This window comes from Sebastes fasciatus, chromosome 14 (assembly GCF_043250625.1).
Source record: "Sebastes fasciatus isolate fSebFas1 chromosome 14, fSebFas1.pri, whole genome shotgun sequence".
In the NCBI taxonomy this organism is placed as follows: Eukaryota; Metazoa; Chordata; class Actinopteri; order Perciformes; family Sebastidae; genus Sebastes; species Sebastes fasciatus.
The window spans coordinates 12,275,580-12,294,560 of NC_133808.1; the positions used below are offsets into that span (position 1 = coordinate 12,275,580).

At 40.9% G+C, this 18,981-nt stretch overlaps 1 protein-coding gene across 5 annotated transcripts in view; it reads right to left on the minus strand.

Moving 5' to 3' along the window:
- Positions 1–270: 270 nt before the first annotated feature.
- Positions 271–18,981, minus strand: part of sox1a (SRY-box transcription factor 1a) — a 98,976-nt gene continuing 80,265 nt past the window's right edge. For 3 of the 5 annotated variants that reach the window (XM_074658864.1, XM_074658865.1, XM_074658863.1), the window contains exons 2-3: positions 18,688–18,753; positions 16,237–17,977 (exon numbers count right to left, since the gene is read on the minus strand). In XM_074658864.1, coding sequence (XP_074514965.1) covers positions 16,537–17,583 — 1,047 coding nt within the window. In that variant the 5' untranslated portion in view covers positions 17,584–17,977; positions 18,688–18,753 and the 3' untranslated portion in view covers positions 16,237–16,536. Of the gene's footprint in view, positions 1,590–12,684; positions 12,734–16,236; positions 17,978–18,687; positions 18,754–18,981 lie in introns of those variants that run through there. The other 2 variants (XM_074658868.1, XM_074658867.1) reach the window with 2 other exon arrangements.

Genomic DNA, 18,981 nt, shown 5'->3' on the forward strand with positions numbered 1-18,981 from the left:
GCTCATAGCAATTATGCCGTTAGTTATTTTTCATTTGTTGGCTTTTGCCGTTTTAATACATCAACACAGATCACACCCCTGCCCCTCGCTTTCTCTCTACCTAAAATCAATTACTTAGGGGCAATGGTAAAATAATTGAGGGCGCATTTAAGCCTTGAAATTAACACATAGTTTAAACGTTCAAACTTTTCCATAACTTCTCACTTTGAAGTGTTAATTTACCTCCCAAATTGAATGTGCAAGAAAAAACGGGAAGCACAATATTTTATTCTTAGGCAGCAATAAGATGCAAGATTTTATTTAATATGTAATCTCTTTTTTTTTCCAGCAAAAGCTACAATAAAACAGTCTTTACAATGTAAGTGTATAACAAAGACCTGTCTCACAAGATGACGATTAACCCATTAAGAAAACTGCACTAATAGTAGTTTGAAAATTTAAAATAGAAATATACATGACATGTCGCTTCATGCACTGGAAAGATGTTAATTGACACCTAAGATGAGATATATGATATATATGAATAATATAGAGGTGTCCCAAATACCATTTTTTGGGCTTCGAAGCTTCGGGACAGTGCCGTTGCCGCACTACTGTACACACACACACCTCTATTCATAATAGACTGTCTGAGAATAACTAATAATAATGAATGTTGAATATGAATAATTAATAATGTTGTGGGATTATTCCTTATTTCATTGGCTATTTGGGGATTTATACATTATTATTACATACTTTTATATATATATTTATATATATATAAAAGAAACAAAGCATTCAAATACTGATTTGGAGGTTGATTACTATGGCAACGGTCGAAGCTTTGAAGCATGCAGGTCAGCCCTAGAATGTTTAATTCCTCTTCTTCTCTTGATAAAAGGTTTGTTTTTAAATGATCAAATTAAATGTTTCTTACTGTTTACCACACAGTCTACTGATGCTCTGGTCCCTAGTGCCAGATCAGTACATGTTTCTCATTGGGCTGGTCACACAGCACATTAAATACACTCAAGGCTGTAGAAATATTCATTACAGGCATTTTGACGGATTTTACAAATCTGAAAATGCAGCGGGTTCTTGGAAAACATGCCAACTGAGGGACTAAGAGTATTAAGACAGTGAAGCTGGCTCCAGTGAAAGGGAATGGGAAAGGGGAGCTGTTTTTTTGTTGTTGTTATTTTTATTGAGATGGGTGAAATACAGGGCTGGAATTTTTTTTTTTTTGTTGCTGTTTTTTTAACTGATTTTTAGGTAAGCCGCAGAAGATAAAAAGATAAAATAAAACCTCCACATGCTCTGAAATCAGACACTGCACTTAGATACAAAACATTGGGCAATAGGAGGAAGGGGTTGCGTAATTAAGGGGTTTAGAGTAGGTAGCATCACATGGGAAAGAGAGTGAATGGAGGAAATTTGGGGCTCTGACTGTCGCTGACATTTTCCTAAAGGTCTTTTCGCCCACAGCACCTATCTTCTAGTGCTCGTCGTAATGATGGCCTGCCAGCAGAGGAGACGAGGTGCTATCTGTTAATCACAGGCCCCACAGTGATCCATGTCCACTGGTGATAGCCATGATGGACAGTTTGCTGGAAGAGAGAGACAGACAGAGAAAGAGGGAGATGGACAAAGAGAGGATATTGATTTGTGGGGATATCAAATGTCAAAAGCCAATAAATAAAGACACAGAAGAACAGAGCAACCCTGTAGTTTGTAGGTTTATAATATAAAGAATACATACAGTGTACAATATGTACATGTATGTATTCATAAATAGATAAATACACACGCATACATGGTTGAGTCAACTGAATACTTAATAGCCAACAGGTTATCAATTAAAATTACTGAAATTTATCCCACACCTTAAACAGTCTGATAGCTGACAACAATCTAATGGCTCTGGAAACAAATTGAATAGGGTTATAATCATTAAAAACTATTTATCTGCTCCTCTCGGACATATTGCTGTGACATACACATCTTTCACTTGTTCCAATCTGACCTATCTAAACGAGCCGGTTTGTTGATCACTTGACCCCGCTGGGTTCAAAGGTCAGCTGGTTCAAACGGCTATCAGCGTGCAGCAGGCACCATAAAACTGCTGTTTCTTATTTGAACTCTTTGACCCCACATTAACCTCATTCTCTACCGCACGGAGAATTATCACCTGCCACAGAGGAGCAGAAATCCTTTACAGCATCTGGTGGGTACGCATGTGTGCGCGCCAGTGATAGAGAAACACTGCAGGTGCGTCGTTCGCCATCCTCTATTGAGTAAACTGTCGAGTTAGTGAGAATCAGTGAGAGCAAGAGGCTGTCAGTCAAACAGTGAGCTATTTGTAACGTGTAGTTATAAGAACAAAACTAAAAGTCTACAGATACTTTGGCACAGCGATGCTTTGTGCAAAATGCTAACGTCAGCAGGCTAACATGCTCACAGTGACAATGCTAATGGATGGTAGAGATGGGATAGATTCCCCTGTTAACATCTTGCAACAGGTTACGTCATCAGGATCAACCCGGTTTCACAGGAAGGCACATAAATAGCACGACATTACACAGACATTCCACGTGTCATGAGGACGTATTTTAGGCTTTTTGCGTGTCATTTGTACGCCATACAACAAAACTATAATAACGTCCGCATTTAGGCTTAGGCAACAAAAAACCCTTAGTTAGGTTGAGGAAAAATGTCATGGTTAGGCTTCAAATAAGTACGGAAACTAAATAAAATATGTACGGAAACAACCTAACATAAGTACGGAAAACACGTCACAAATATCACTAATCACCATCTGCATCGCCTCCCACCCACCATTAACGGTCTTTCTCGCTTTTTATTCTACGAGCGTAGCATATTTACAAAGCTGCGTTTACATTGCAGTCAGTACAGACTACATGGTGTGCAAATGACACGCCAAAAGCAAGAAAGGCGTTCTTATCGCACGCTAAATACCTTTCGCATTATCGTGTCATTCATACGCCTTTTCGTGCGACCGGGCTATCAAGAGAGATGTAGGATTACAGAGTTAGTCAGATTAAAATACTTGACAATATAACACTGTATCTATTAAAGCAGCAGTAGGCAAGATGGAGCAAATATGATTATAAAAAAGTTATTTTTATAAAACGATTACTATATCCTGACAGTAGGACATGAGACAGGTTAATCTGAAAAAAATCACTTGTCTTGGTGTCCTCCGGTGCTCCTAATGGCATCTGCAAGATTTCACAGACTGGAGGAAAACAACCAATCAGAGCCGAGCTGGAGCCTTGCCGTCTCTTAGCAGCTGTCAATCACTCGTGAACTTCAATCAAACGGTTAAACTAGGCAGCGCTGATTGAATATAAATCAATATTCTGTTACTGTAATTGCGTACTTCCGTACTTACACTTGCTATTTTGAGTGCATAAATGCATTCACACTGAGAAGTATGGCAAAATGAAGTGCACTCTAAGTACCCGGCTGTTGTACTCAAAACGGTCAAAACGTTGAGGGTGGAACGCTGGACACTTCTCACCCTCAACGGTCACCATCTTTGCTACGTAGCAGAAGGGGAGGGGCCACCAACTCATTTGAAAACTTGTGAAAATGGCGGGCGAGGAAGCTGCAGCAGTGGCGATTAAAACCGCGAACACCAAACTATACAAATTTAAGTTATAAATGTGTTTTCTTTCCACTAAGTACCACTATAGTCAGATAGAAGCCATTATTGGGTTAATTTACCCGTTTGAATGGAATTACTGTCGATACGGCGTGATATCCGTGGCACAAAAGCCGTGTGCAATTTGAGACAACACTACCCTGTCGAAATTCCCAACCTACGCAAGCACATAGTGTGCACTGTGTACATGTAACACTGTAACAGAAGTATCTGAATTGAGCTAGGGTCTATTAAGTGAGGAACAGGAAGTCACTTCTCTTCATTAAAGCAAACCCATAATAACCTTTCAGCATATTGTAATTCAAGTGTTCTGAGAGAAAACTAGACTTCTGCCCCTCCTCATGGCTCTGTTTTCAGGCTTTAGAAAATCTAGCCTGTGACAGAAGACTTTGGCCAATCACAGGTCATTTCAGAGAGAGAGAGAGAGCGTTCCTATTGGCTGTTCATTCAACGGAGGCAGCTGTCAATCACTCGCAAACTCCGATCAAACGGTCAAACTAGCAGCGCTGATCAAATATGAATCCAGCTGGTGGGCGGTGCTTGGTATTTCCTCAACTCCTCACAACTCTTTCACAAACTGATTGACAGCTGCTCAGAGACGGCAGGCTCTAGCTCGGCTCTGATTGGTTGTTTTCCTCCGGCCTTTGAAATCTTGCAGATGACATTAAGAGCACCGGAGGACACAGAGGAACATGATTTTTTTCAGATTGTATGTCTCATGCACTTCCATCAGGATATAGTGACCGTTTTTATAAAATAACTTTTTTTTAATCATATTTGCTCCTATCTCGCCTACTGCTGCTTTAACATTTTATTCTAAATTCCCTCTTTGGCTCCTGGGCACCTGTAATAGTCCGACCTGTGCTGTCAAAGTTTGTTTGTCTCCATGAAAGAAACTCTTTGTGGAACCACTTGTGTTGAAAGAGAAAAAAAGAAACGAACATGGGCCAAAGATCCTTCCTTCAAGTAGACAAAACGGGAGGATTGTAGAGGATCCTTAAAACATATTGTGTGACCCTTCCTTGTTGTTCTGTTTGCATCAGATGATTGGGACACTGGTATCAAAGTTTGTCTGACCTGAAAAAGATACCTGGAGACTGTGACAAAATGGAGTTTAACTTTAAAAGATCCACGCTCCTGTAACTCTTCTTTTGATTTAAGTGTTTGGAGAGACATTCAAAGTGCTATGTCTTCATACGAAAGACTTCTTTGTTCATTTACATTTTCATGTCTCATATTATACATTTATGTGAACCTAACAAGGTAGTCTACAGTACATGAGACTCATCTCTGCATCCATTACACCTTGTCTATGATACTCCGGTGGGGAATGAGAGGTACGCTCGCTGTAGATGCACTGATTACTCGTCCTTGGGGTCTCGTCTGATTGTCTGGCTGCTAGTGTTTCTTGCCCTGTTGGACCTATTTTTAGCGACGTAGCTGCACTCTGAGATCTCAGCGATTACTTTGGTGAGTACAATGTTAATACTGTAGAACTGATGGCCAGAAGTAAAAAATCCAAGTTATAATGAACACCGGTTTTCCAAGCACACCTGCTAGGAGCTGCAGTGCTGTATACGGGGTATAAAGGGCTGGGTAAAGTGGAATATAAATTGAAGGATATGGTGAATAATCATCATCCTCTTAGGCAATCACATTACTGGTCTTGCACCACTAATACAGTTGTAATCACAGGGGGGCATGGACAAATTGGCACACCAAATTGTGAGACTTCTTCTTGAGAAAGTATATTCATAGAAACAGAACGGACATTGAACTGTTTGCCGTGGTCTTTTGACTTGTCCAAAATAAAATGCCGATTGTGGTTGGTTGTTACGGTGACAGTATTATTGTTGTGTGGATAGTGCAGAGCGGCAAGACCTGAAAGCATGGCACAAAAAAATCTGCAGCCAAAGCCAGATGGTGTGCTTCTGCAACCGAGTTTGTGTTTGTGGAGATAAAGAAAGTTCGATCACGTCATTCTGCTTATGTTGCCAGTTTTATTTTGCAACACAGTAATCTACAAATACATCTACAGACCCATTGTTATTATGCAGTTGCTGACTCTCTTGGATGCTGCAATAAAACTAGTAAAAATAGAAACAATCAGGGCCGTCAATCGATTTTTTAATTGTGATTAATCACAAATGAATCACACATTTTTGATCTGTTTAAAATGTACCTTAAATGGTTGCTTGTTTTAATGCTTGCTTTATGCAAATGTATGTAAATATGTATTATTGGAAATCAATTAACAACATAGCAAACTGCAGCCCAACAGGCAACAACAGCTGACAGTGTGTCAGTGTGCTGACTTGACTATGACTTGCCCCAAACTGCATGTGATTATCATAAAGTGGGCATGTCCGTAAAGGGGAGACTCGTGGGTACCCATAGAACCCATTTTCATTCACATATCTTGAGGTCAGAGGTCAAGAGACCCCTTTGGAAAATGGCCATGACAGTTTTTCCTCACCAAAATTCAGCGTAAGTTTGGAGGGTCATTTAACCTCCTTCTTGACAAGCTAGTATGACATGGTTGGTATTCATTAGGTTTTCTAGTTTCATATGATGCCAATATCGTCACTCTAGCTTCAAAACTGAGCCTGCTAAAACTTAAAAATCGCGTTATCATCGTGTTAACTTTGACAGCCCTAGCACCAATATATCTAAGCTGTTTATATAACATCAATCTGTTAATTCAAATAATTCTGTATCACATCATATCACAATTAATATTGGAAAAAAATAATAAAACACCATTTTTCCAGAGAGATTGGAAGGAGGCCACGATGCAAAAGATTAATGTATCTCCTGTATAAACTTATCATAGTTAGTTATAAGCCACCATGCAGTCTGATGTGTGTGGAGGAGAGTGGGGTTATTTTGTCGCACCCACATCATTTAAACACAGTGGATCATTGTGCACTTCTCAAACTGGGGGCTGCAGGCTTATCACATATATTTGTCCTGCTCTCCTCAGATGTCAGCAGGAATTTAATAGCAGCGCTACAACTAGAGCAAGTAGCACTACCACAAGCTGATTTTTGCTGCCCTTAAGATGCGGTTTGGTATTTTTCTGTTGGATACAGAGGTGGCACACGGCACACAGGCGGGAGGAGAGGTGCAAACAAGTGGGCATTTCATTCAAATGAAGCAGTGCAAAGCAATTTGTTGGTGTTTTGGTGTTAATTGAGTCTCCGACGTTGCACTGACAGCAGACGTCTGTCAGCTGGAAATTAGGTATTTCTGTCAACAAGGGCAAACTAAATACTAAGGAAATGTGCTACAAGTACAGAAAAATTATTAAAAAAATATTTTGAATAAACTCTTGATGCATTTAAGGTAGCATCACATGTAACATTTAAATGTGGTTTTAGCAGGAATGTCAGTACAGTTACGTAAAAGTAATCCCACTCTTAGGTAACCTGTTTATGAGTTTTTATACTGATATACTTTGCTTAATATGTTTAGCTGCTGAATTTCACTGACTGGCAATATTTTTCCAATCCAGTGAGTGTAACCTTCCTATGCCTCGATAAGTCATAGGAGCTTTGGATGGATGTTTTGGTATTTTAAACACACAACTTTGACTCTGAAACTCATACAAAGAGTCTGACTCTGACATTGGGAGACTGCTGTTAAGCTTCCTCCTAACAACGTTGGTTTCTTTTACAAAGGGATCTTCACCTAATTTTAACAAAGAAGATTTAGTTGCTTAAACTTAAAGGTGCATCAATATTTTTTTTGGCCACTTGGGGGTAGTGGAACAAGTTGCAAAACACAACACTGACATATTTAGCGGGGCAGTTAAGCATAACAATTGTACATTTTCCGATAAAAGCAACAAATTTGGCACAGACATAGGTTCATATGTTATGAAAAGATATAGATATTGGGGCACTGTCATTTTTCAAAATGGCCACCAAATACGCACTAAGTACTGTTATTTATTGCAGAAAAATGATTTTATTCCAATTCCAAGGTGTGTTCAAGCTGCTTAGATCAGATGTCAGAAGATCACAGACATGTATTTATTTCCCTCTTTATTTTTTAAGGGAGCTTTTTAAAAGCTTTTAACCAGAGACAAATGCAAAAAACTGAAAAAAGGAGCATGGTCACTTCAGGGGCAACCTTCACCTCCTTGCCCTCATGATAGAATGACAACCAAAACATCTATAGAACATCTTTAGCTTTCCATCGGTGCATTTCACTTTTCATTAACAGTAAAAATTGACAGAGATATATCGCTGGATAAAGTTCTGGTACGCACTAACCTCTAATCACAGTTAATGCAATACTGAACTTTGGGTTGTGTCGCTAACTAGCCGTGATATACAGTATGTCCAACTCAAAGGTGAAAATCGTGATCAATTGCTCCTGTGCTTCCGTTAGCGGATTACGTTTTTATGCTTTTTTTTCACTCTCCATTCACTCCTGTTGCTAGCAAAACATGTCTCTAAATCACACGTAAGCATTTTTTTCACAGCGCCATAACCAAATGAACAGAATGCTGCTATGTTTTGGTGTCATTTACGGGCAATGCTGCTTCCGTCCTCAGCTCCTCCGCAGTGGAGTTGGGCCGATGTAAAAATGTTCAAACGTTTGATATTAAGCCACAACACCGGGCCGGTATTGTGAATTTTACCACTAGGTCTCGCACTTGACTCAGCCGCTGCAACTCAGTGGAGCGGCTTGTCACTAAAATGAGAATAGCTGGTCCACCTTAAATTAGTGGCGACATTTTGCTTTCCAGTCACTAAGGTGACTGATATCATGGACGAGATTCCCAGCATCGTAGCACTCTGAAGCAACCCTTTGCTTGGGACATTATCGTCCATGTCGGAGGCAATGATATTCCCAGCATGAGCTCGGTAATACTAAAACCTGACTTCAGTAATCTCCTCGACTCCCTTATGGGCATGGCTCAATTTAGCTGAACTCTTAGTTTCCACACCTGAATGCAGTAAACCTGTAGAGTCCACAATGTAATGTTTGTTGACTTTGTTGATTTCTGGAACAGCCGATTTTTCTTTGGGAGGGATGGTCTTCACCCCAACGGCCTGGGCTCTTGTATGTTATCAGATAATTTATGGGTACAACATATAAGGAGGGCAACTTAACAGGCAGGCCTCCTTATAGGCCAAGCGGCAACCTCCGAGACTGCAAAATAAAGCCAACGCGGAAGTGCCAAAAACTGCAGATCGAATGGCCACTTGAGGCTGGCTCCAAAAGCAAGTCAATCCATACACATTATCACCTTATAAAGTCTGCCAACAGTTTAGCCAACTGTTGCCTATCGCCTGAGGGAAACATCTGGCTCTGCTAAAATCCACGATGTTCACAGCTAGTCCCTAACTTAAGCCTTTTTAAACAGAAATTTCGCAATACTGTCTTAGAGAAGGTCGGCCATTACAGCCGGCATAAAGCTGCCCCGGTGTGTGATTTTAGATAGCATGCCAGCATTCCTGAGGCAAAAGAGGCATGACGTGTAACCACTGGCGCTGGAATAGGGGAGGACAAGACTTTTTGTCCCCCCATTTTCAGGTGTTATGGTATTACGGTCATAGAACGTTGGCGACAATGTCTATGGCGTCTAACATGATGGATCTTTATCCAATCATAATCAACGACTGTATAGCCTAATTCAAATGAAATCAAACTGATCTGACATCCAGCCCGCCACAGTCTAGGTAGTCTCTGCCACAATTTCATGATGAACCGAAAATAGTTTTACACTTCTCAGCGGGTGGGGTCCACACAGTCTGCCCGGGGGATACAGCTCGGTAGGTTGGGGACAGCCACTCACCGCTGTGGGGGGGGGGATCCACTCATGGGACCTCTCCTTGGTGCTGGCTTGGAAAGGCCCGGGGTGAAGGTGACCTGCGGCTCTGGCAGAGAGCTTTACAGTAACCCTGGCCCGCACATCGCCACTTCAGTGCTCGATGTGCCCTCTCTCCCAACGGGGAAGGACCCGACACGACTGTCAACCGAGGCGAACTGTCATCAAGTGCGTCAGGGGTCTGCGGCGATGTAGGCAACCCACCCGACCCGTCTTGAAAACCGGACCCCATCTCGCACAAAGTTCTTTATAGATCCAGCCTCTTAAGTGCACCAAATTGACAATAACTATTTTGTACATTTTAAAGTTAAATGTACAATATACAGGTATATTATAACACAATAATGTGTACTAATGTTCTAGTAGAAACCCCAAATACTAATATGAACCTGAAAATGAGCATGATATGTCCCCTTTAAACAAACTGACTGACCCTGTTAAGTTATTTCAAAGCAGGAATGGGAAGAGTTTCATAGTCTTCTTCACAAAGTGCCTTTATGTGAGAGTAAATTTACATCAGCTGTATAGCTTGGGGGCTGCACGGTGGTGCAGTGGTTAGCACTATTGCCTCACAGCTAGAGGGTCGCAGGTTTGAATCCGGCTTGGGGCCCTTCTGTGTAGAGTTTGCATGTTCTCCCCGTGTTAGCGTGGGTTTTCTCCCACAGTCTAAAGACATGCAGGTTAGGTTAATTGTTGGTGTAGGTAAATTGTTTGTAGGTGTGAATGTGAGCATAATGGATGATGTATAGCTTGGACTTATTTCACTTGCATAGAATAAAGGCTGATGTTTTTCAGAGCAGTTTTCAGTTCCATATTGGGGGCTGGGCTGTAGACACCGAGGTCAGCCCCCAAATCCCCCCAAATGTTGGGCTTAATTAATACATTTATTGATTAATTAATTAAGGGTTTAATGACAGGAGGAGTTTACACTATGATTAGACATACAGCAGTCTACATGTTGGGTTTTTGAGATTATAATTATGGCTGTCAAAGTTAATGCGGTAATGCCACTAATTTCTTTAACACATTAACGTACTTACGGTTTTTAGGTTGTAGCAAGATCAGTTTTAAAGCTAGTGAAGATACTGGCATCATATGAAACTAGAAAACCTGAGGGATCCACTGGTACCAACCATGTCATACAAGCTTGTCAGGAAGGAGGTTAAATAACGCTCCAAACTTATGCTGAATTTTGGCGAGGAAAAACTGTCATGGACCTTGACCTCTGACCTCAAGATATGTCAATGAAAATGGGCTCTATGGGTACTATGCCCACTTTATGATAATCACATGCAGTTTGGGGCAAATCATAGTCAAGTCAGCACACTGAAACACTGACAGCTGTTGTTGCCTGTTGGGCTGCAGTTTGCCATGTTATGATTTGAGCATATTTTTTTTGCTAAATGCAGTACCTGTGAGGGTTTCTGGACAATATTTGTCATTGTTTTGTGTTGTTAATTGATTTCAAATAATAAATATATACATTTGCATAGAGCAAGCATATTTGCCAACTTCCATGTTAAGAGTATTAAATACTTGACAAATCTCTCTTTAAAGGTACAGTATGAACAGATAAAAATGTGCAATTAATTACTTACTTACTTAATTAATAACTATTTTAATTGATTGACAGCCCTAATTATAATACTTTATCGACTAAATGTCTTAAAATAAAAACATATAGCGTATTAAAAAAGGATTACCAAGTATTTTTCACCAGAATTACATACCTGGCAGAAAGCTTTGAAACATTTAGACCATAATAAAGTTTACAGAAAAGGGGACTTAAATCAATTAATAAAATGTGAATTCCTCTGTGTTTTCAAATAGAGATATTTAGGCAAATTTTCATGGATGGATGGGGCTGTGCTGGGGGGACTCATGACCTCAGTAAAAATCCTGATAGAGATCCTTTCATTCAGTGATGGACAGTGAGGCCACTCAGTATGCTGCACCCCCCCACCCCAAACCCCCCAAAACTTCCATCTTCTTCAAACTTATTCTTTCCTTTCTCCTCCTTCCTCCCCAAAACTCCCCGGTTCCTGTGGAGTGGCTGGTTTTGTGTCCCGTTTTTATCACTTCTCTGACGGGGTTACCCCCGGACCCCCTCGCACCTGCGCCGCTCCCAGGTCCCTACAGGAATGCGCTGGGGCTTGTAATCGCCTTTGTGGGGGCCATTGAGTTGTACGGCTGACTGAAACTTCCCAACCTCACAGCGCGCTGGCCGCTGAATGGAGCTCAGCGTGGGGCGGCTCTCCAAACCAGGGCCGCTGCCAAATTCCTCCAGTGGAGCTCCACAATCACTCCCACACAGACCCAGATATACGGGGTAACACCAGGCAGGAGGGGGGGGGGGGGGGAGCGTGTGTGTGTGTGTGAGTGTGTGTGTGTGTGTGTGTGTGTGTGTGTGTGTATGTGTGTGCGTGTGTGTGTGTGTGTGTGTGTGTTGGGCAGAGAGATGGGAAAGTCTACGTTTAACTAACAAAACGGACACTTTTTGTGCGTAAAATCGCCAATCTGGATAGACTTGGCACACACATATTTTCTTGTGTTTTTGTCCCTTTTCGAGTTGGAACGTTGCTCTGACAGCAGACGTCTGTCAGCTGGAAATGAGGTGATTCTGTCAACAAACTAAATACTAAGAAAATGTGTCACAAGTACAGCAAAATTATTATAAAAAAAAATAAACTCTAGATGCATTTAAGGTATAGCATCACATGTAACATTTAAATGTGGTTTAAGCAGGGAATGTCAGTACAGTTAGGTAAAATAAATCCCACTCTTACCAGTAGGTTATAAACCTGTTTATGAGTTTATATCTGATATACTTTGCTTAATATGTTTAGCTGCTGAATTTCACTGACTGTCAATATTTTTCCAATCCAGGGTGTGTAACCTTCCTAAGAAGTCATAGGAGCTTTGGATGGATGTTTTGGTATTTTAAACACACAACTTTGACTCTGAAACTCATACAAAGCGTCTGACTTTGACATTGGGAGACTGCTGTTCACAAGCCTCCTCCTAACAACGTTGGTTTCTTAATCTGGATAGACATGGCACACACATATTTTCTTGGTTTTTTTGTCACTTTTCGATTAAAGTGAAACAATGATTTATAGGGGGCAACAATAAACCAAAATATCATTTTTGTGTCCATTTTATTTTCATATCTCACCTCTTGTCAAAAAGTTCCAGTGCAGATGCTATTCCAACAACGGAGAAATCTGAAAAATAAAAAAAAAAGAAAATAAAAAAAAGAAGGTTTTTGAATTGCTGGACAAAGTTGTGAAAATGAATCAAATTTTTTCTCATAAACTTTTCGGGACACATTTGTGCTGCTGTGTTTCGGTGCATTAGGTTGTCTGTGTGTGCCGTGCTATATAGCTGTATGGTGGTTAGCTGTGGGTAGATAGAGCAGCACTGCAGGATTAAGAGGCAGCAAGATTGTTAAACATGTCAACGTGTAATTGCACGATAAGGCCCCTTCCGAGGAATTCATTGGCCCAGTTGCTTTCTCTATTCCGCGCTAATCTCGTGCGGGCACATTCGCTCTGTGCAATCTGTCTCCATAATCTTCTGTGACAGAGAGCAGCCTGCTTGGGTAATTTTTTTTTTTTTTAGGAAAAGGGGGGAGAAAATATGCAGAGGCGTGATAAAGTGACGCTAATTATCCCCATTTAGGACAGGGAGTGCAAGGGATCGGGGCTTTACGAGCAGCCAGTAGTGTGCGCTGGAGCTGATGGCCTCCTATAGCACGGAATATATCGGTGGCTACAAGATAAGAGGAGCGCACGGTGGAGAGATTTATTGGCCGGTCAGCTAAACACACGCACACACAAACACATACACACACACATTTCTGCCACTACACCCTACACTTACCCCTCTTTTCCACCTCAAGGTGTAATTTATTCGGGTTAAATTTGCCAGAACGCTCCTCTTTTTAGCCTGGCGATGCGCCGTGACGCGCTCCGCCTCTCCATGCTTTCACTGTTAATCCGCATCTCTTCACATCAACAGATAAGATGGAAACAGATGCAAAAACACACGAGGCCATGCATGCGCGCTGAGCTTGTAGAGATGTCTCCATATAGACTGTTTTATTTGTGTTTTTTTTGGAATTGAAACTATAATTTCCAAGACATTGTTCCTCTGATTTCTTTCAATAGATTAACGCGCAGCCAGACAGTTACACGCTTTTTTACTATGAGGCCTATAACAGGTTTAATTGACATGCCATGCAAAGTCTTCATCAGTGTGAAATAGGCCCCTTTAACTATGTATTTCAGATTAATTGATTTTTAAAAAAATGCCTAAATAGGCATAAATTCCCTTCCTCATTTGCATGTGTATGGCTATTAGCCCTGTATCTACATATTATGAGGCCTACAGGGCGATTAAAAAAGATGTACACGTCAAAAACCAGCTGTCAAAAAATTACGTCATTTTTTCAAGATCAATTTTTCATTATTTTAACAGGATTAATAATCTGAATGACATCTCTTTTTTTCCTTAAACACTTCTAATCCGCAATGAAGGTGCTTTTTGTACAAAAGGTAACTCATGTCAAATCTCAAACATCTACAATTGTGAAATTCTGATGAGTCATCAGTAACCCCATCATTGTCACGAGCGTGCTTTTGGCCATTGGGAAAGTTGAAGTCCAGTTTGTGCAACAGTTTAGGCTGGATCTTTGGTTTGGTTTTGGGTCAACGCGTGTTTTGGATATTACGCATTGAATCTTGGATTATTTCATGCTCTGCTTTGTGCAACTGAGTTTTACATTTGGGCATATATGTGGCATTAAAGATTTTCTTCTTCCTTTACAATGACAGATGGTTTATTCCTCCATGTCTCTTGCAGTGGTTATAATAAAACATGAGTTTATTGTTCAAATCACCGTTTGTGCCTCGTGTAGTTTCCCCGGTTCCCTTTACTTTCCTGCCTCACAGCTAAACTAAAAGATGATGGGACCATGCAATAAGGATAAAATAATAGTTATTACATTTATCATCTTTGAACACACTTCATTTGATCGCAAGATAAACAAACAGCTAAAGATATTAAGATGTTTGTGATCTGTTGTGTTGTTGATCACCACGTAGCTATCAATATGTTAATAGCTACGTGGTGATCTATCAATATATTAATTAAGCTATATCATATTTCAGTTCATGTATTTTTTTTTCTCTCAAGTATAAACAATTAAATGCCAAAAGACAGATGAAGTGGATGATTTAATAATGTCCAGAGAACAGTGGATGTAAAATAAACCAGTTCAGGTGAAAGATCACTGAAAATCGAGTCTTTAATTATTATTATTATTATTTATTCTTTTAGATCAATCCTTTTATCACTAAAGTGTTCATTATATATTACTGTTATTTACTTTTTCCCGCCCGAGTCTTATGATTTACGTCGAGTTCAAAACAGAATCAGTAAAATTACATCAAATGTCTCTTAGTGCATCAAAAAGATATGAATCTATTTTAATAATTTGATGTATAAATTGATATTCATATTTTTTTAAATCTTATATATAAACCCATTTTTTAAAAAGTCAACATCATAGCAAATGAGTTATATTGATAGGTTGTTACATTTCTTTAAAGAACATTTCGTTATTTAAAATCTGATGTGATCTAACCAAGAAATGAAAGTCAAACAACTTTGTAATTCGTTAGAAAAAATAGCAATCTAATAAATAATCTAATCAATAAAATGAATATCAATTGGTTCAAATAAAAAATTGATAAAACCATTTCTGCTGCTTAAATTTGCTATAAATAAATACATACTGCTACAATAAATAATGCCACAGCTCATAAGCAATTACAAGGGAGGAAGTTATAGTTAATTGTTATGCATAATTTAAGTAAAACCTCTTATTCCTGTTTACAAATGAGGAGGTTTCATTAATAACACTAACAGGTGGTTTTTCATATGAGGCCTTCACGTACTCTGATATAAGCAGATTCGTTCAGAAAATATAATGTCATGTGTAAGGAATCATTTTTATATTAAAAGGAAAATGTGGCCCATCATCTTCCTTAAATATTCATCTTGAATATAGTTTGGCCTGCCACAATAAAAAGCTTTTTAAAACATCTGTAATTAAAGAGTTTAGCCCATGAAACATCATCATTCTACCAAAATGGTTTCCTCGGAGGCCTACAGACTGCAGCTTTTACGCACAATTACGCACAAACAATTAGGCTATTTAAAAGCTCGTGGGATCTCTGGTGTCAAAATTTAAACAGGTGGCTATTTTTTTATTTTTTTCGAGAGAGAGGAGAGGCTCGGTGATATTCTTGTGTCCTAAAACGTGAAAACAACCCTTGTGAGAACATTGTGAAAAATAATCAATCTAAGACCGTTGTCTTAAGAATCAAAGCAACATCTGGTGAAATTTATTCAATTCTTCTTCATTGCAGTATCAGGGCTTTTCACTTAGCAGAAAAGCACTTTAAATTACAACAGCAGTTGCCCGTCATCCTTTGAAAATATTAAAATTATTCACAATTTACAATAATTAAGAGTGTTACAATAAAAAGAGATGATTTTCCCAAGAATTAAGACACAGGCTTTTCTTCTGCAAAAATGAACACAAATGTTTTTAAAGAACGTGATTTTCTCCCATATCTTTTAAAGCACTTTCTTAAGATTATGACACGTTATCAATAACTTACAAGAACCCCCCCACTCCCCCCCCCAAAAAATGAGACAATTGAACCAAATACCACCCCAAATGTGAACCTGGCGTATAACCCTTCAACTAAGACTGTGAAGTAATGGACAAAAAGATGATATAGCACAATATCTCAGCATCATTATATATAACTCCACTGGTGGCTATTCAAAAAGAAAACTATTATTTACCCTTCATTTTACAATATCATAAACATTCTGTACAAAAAAATGCAGGTAGTTTCTCGGGTACCGGGGGTTATTTTTTTTTTAGAAAAGAGGTAAATATTTGGTTATGTGTTCGTTTTGCAAGTTTTTTCAATTATTCTGTGAGTTTTTTTTAAATGTGTGTTAGAGGGACCGTCCCGTTCACTCCAGCTGCCGAGGCGCTCTGGTAATGCTGCGGCAAGGCATGGAGTCTACTCTGCATTGACGGGTCTCCCGGCTCTCCGGTCGGTAAATACATGCTTATCATCTCTCTCAAGTCTCCGGGGCAAGGACCCCGTGAGTGTGTGCTGCTGACGGGAGGGCTTACACTCGGCTCCGACTTCACCAGCGACCCTAACGTGCCCATGGCAGCGGCCACCGAGGAGGAGGAGGAGGACACGCCGGAGGAGTGCTGCTGTGTGTAGGTTAACCCTCCTCCGTAGCCGGACGGAGACGCGTTCATGTAGCTCTGAGAGTTCGAGATGGGGCTGTACTGCAGCGCAGTCATGTCGTAGCGGTGCATGGGCTGCGGGTTGTGTGCGTGGTGGTGGTGTGCATGGTGGTGGTGGTGATGTCCAGAGCCAGGGTGCTGGCTGTAGGCGAGCTGAGCCTCCTGCATCATCGCCGCTGCCGCCGCTGCTGCAGCCACCTGACCGGAGTACGCACCGTTCGCCCAGCCGTTCATGTGCGCGTAGCCGGAGCTCGCGGAGCCTCCGTGACCTCCGGGGCTCTCTAACCTTTGCCCAGGTGAACCCATTCCGACCCCTAAACCAACACCACCACTACTGGGCCCAGAAAGAAGTCCACCGGCGAGGGAATATTTGTCCTTTTTCAGCAGCGTCTTGGTCTTCCGTCTCGGTCTGTACTTGTAATCCGGATGCTCCTTCATGTGCATGGCGCGCAACCGTTTCGCCTCGTCGATGAAAGGGCGCTTCTCAGCCTCGGACATCACTTTCCACTCGGCGCCCAGTCGCTTGCTGATTTCAGAGTTGTGCATTTTGGGGTTTTCTTGTGCCATCTTTCTGCGTTGGCCTCTGGACCACACCATGAAGGCGTTCATGGGTCTCTTCACGCGCTCCTGGTTCGCTTTGGAGCCGCCGTTTGGACCCGTTTGCCCCGTGGTCGTGTTCGTTTGGGGGCCGGGGGAATGAAGGTCAGTCTCCATCATCATGCTATACATTCAAGCTGTTGTTTTAAACTTTTGCCACCAACAGAGAAAAAAAAAGTCAATTTCAAATCTATAGGCGCGCACGAGATCAGGTGCGCACACAAACTTATTATTCTAACCCCCAAAACGATTCAAGATGAAAATTAATCCGAAAAGTGGATATAAAATGTTTCTCCAACCAGTATTTTCAACCCCTGTCGTCGTCGCCTTGGGTTTGGTTCACATCCACTGTGATAGAAGATAGAAGAATGCGCATTGGAGAGCCACTTTTCCCTTGTCGGAGTTGGAGAAGTTGGTTAAAGCTGGGCGGCCATATGATGCGCACTGACAGCTCGGTTAAATGAGCCACAAGCAGGCCAATGGGGCTCTAGCAGCAGAGTGATTTGCATGGCGTTTGGTCAGGTGACTAGAGGACCATAGAGGAAGAACACACCGGAGGAGGAGGAGGAGGAGGAGGAGGAGGAGGAGGCAGAAAAGGAGGGTCAATCCCACAAATAGCACAAGCGCATTTGAAATTTCCAAACACGCTCTCAGAGACTTCAGCTAAACAAAAATAACTAAGATTTGTTAGCAGTGATGATGCAGTGTGTTATTACCATGAGTCAAACATATCTCAACATATTTTCAAAAGAATAGCTTGTTTTATTTGTGTAAAATATAGCTTCCATATCAAGCAGCTTTTTAAATCCACATGCAGGCTTCAATAAAAGTTTGGGTTGCAATTATTTTTTACTCTCCACTTTCTATATTTGTGCTTGAAAGTCAGAACATTTCCTCCTATCTTTAACGGATTATTGTGAGTCCTAGAAAAACCTGGGCCCAACTGTATTTGCCAGCACTGGAATTACACTACAGTCTGCCCAAAACCAATTCAACATCAGGAATCAAAATCCATTTTTCAGACCATGCCTCTCTCTTTCTCTCTCTCTCTCTCGCTCTCTCCCTCCAGGTATAATTAAGGTATGTAGTAATAGTAGGTGTCAGGAGGAGAAATTACACACACTCAACGCAGAAGATGATGTGAAAGAGATTTGGTAAAAAAAAAAGAAGCTGTTGGTCTAAAAGAGGAGAAGCCCCTGAGGATGGATGGATAGCCATATAATGACGTGAGATTACCGGGGCAAAGCGCCGGTACCGCCGTCTGCTGGCGGCGGTGGATGAGTCCTGCAGGTCTGTGTGTCTCTGCGTAAAGATGGAAAAGAAAGGCCACGTGTAAAATCTGCTGTTGTCATTTTCAGTGGACTTTTTTTTTTTTTTTTTTTACACCATAAGTCCATTATTTAACACCCAGCAGCCCGTTTTGTAAACCGTGAGATGGAAAACCGGTCTATGTGTCTCCGAGTCCTGCGCGCATATCTAATCCAGATTTCACAGCTGACCTCCTCTGAAAAGCCCAATCAACCTCTAATT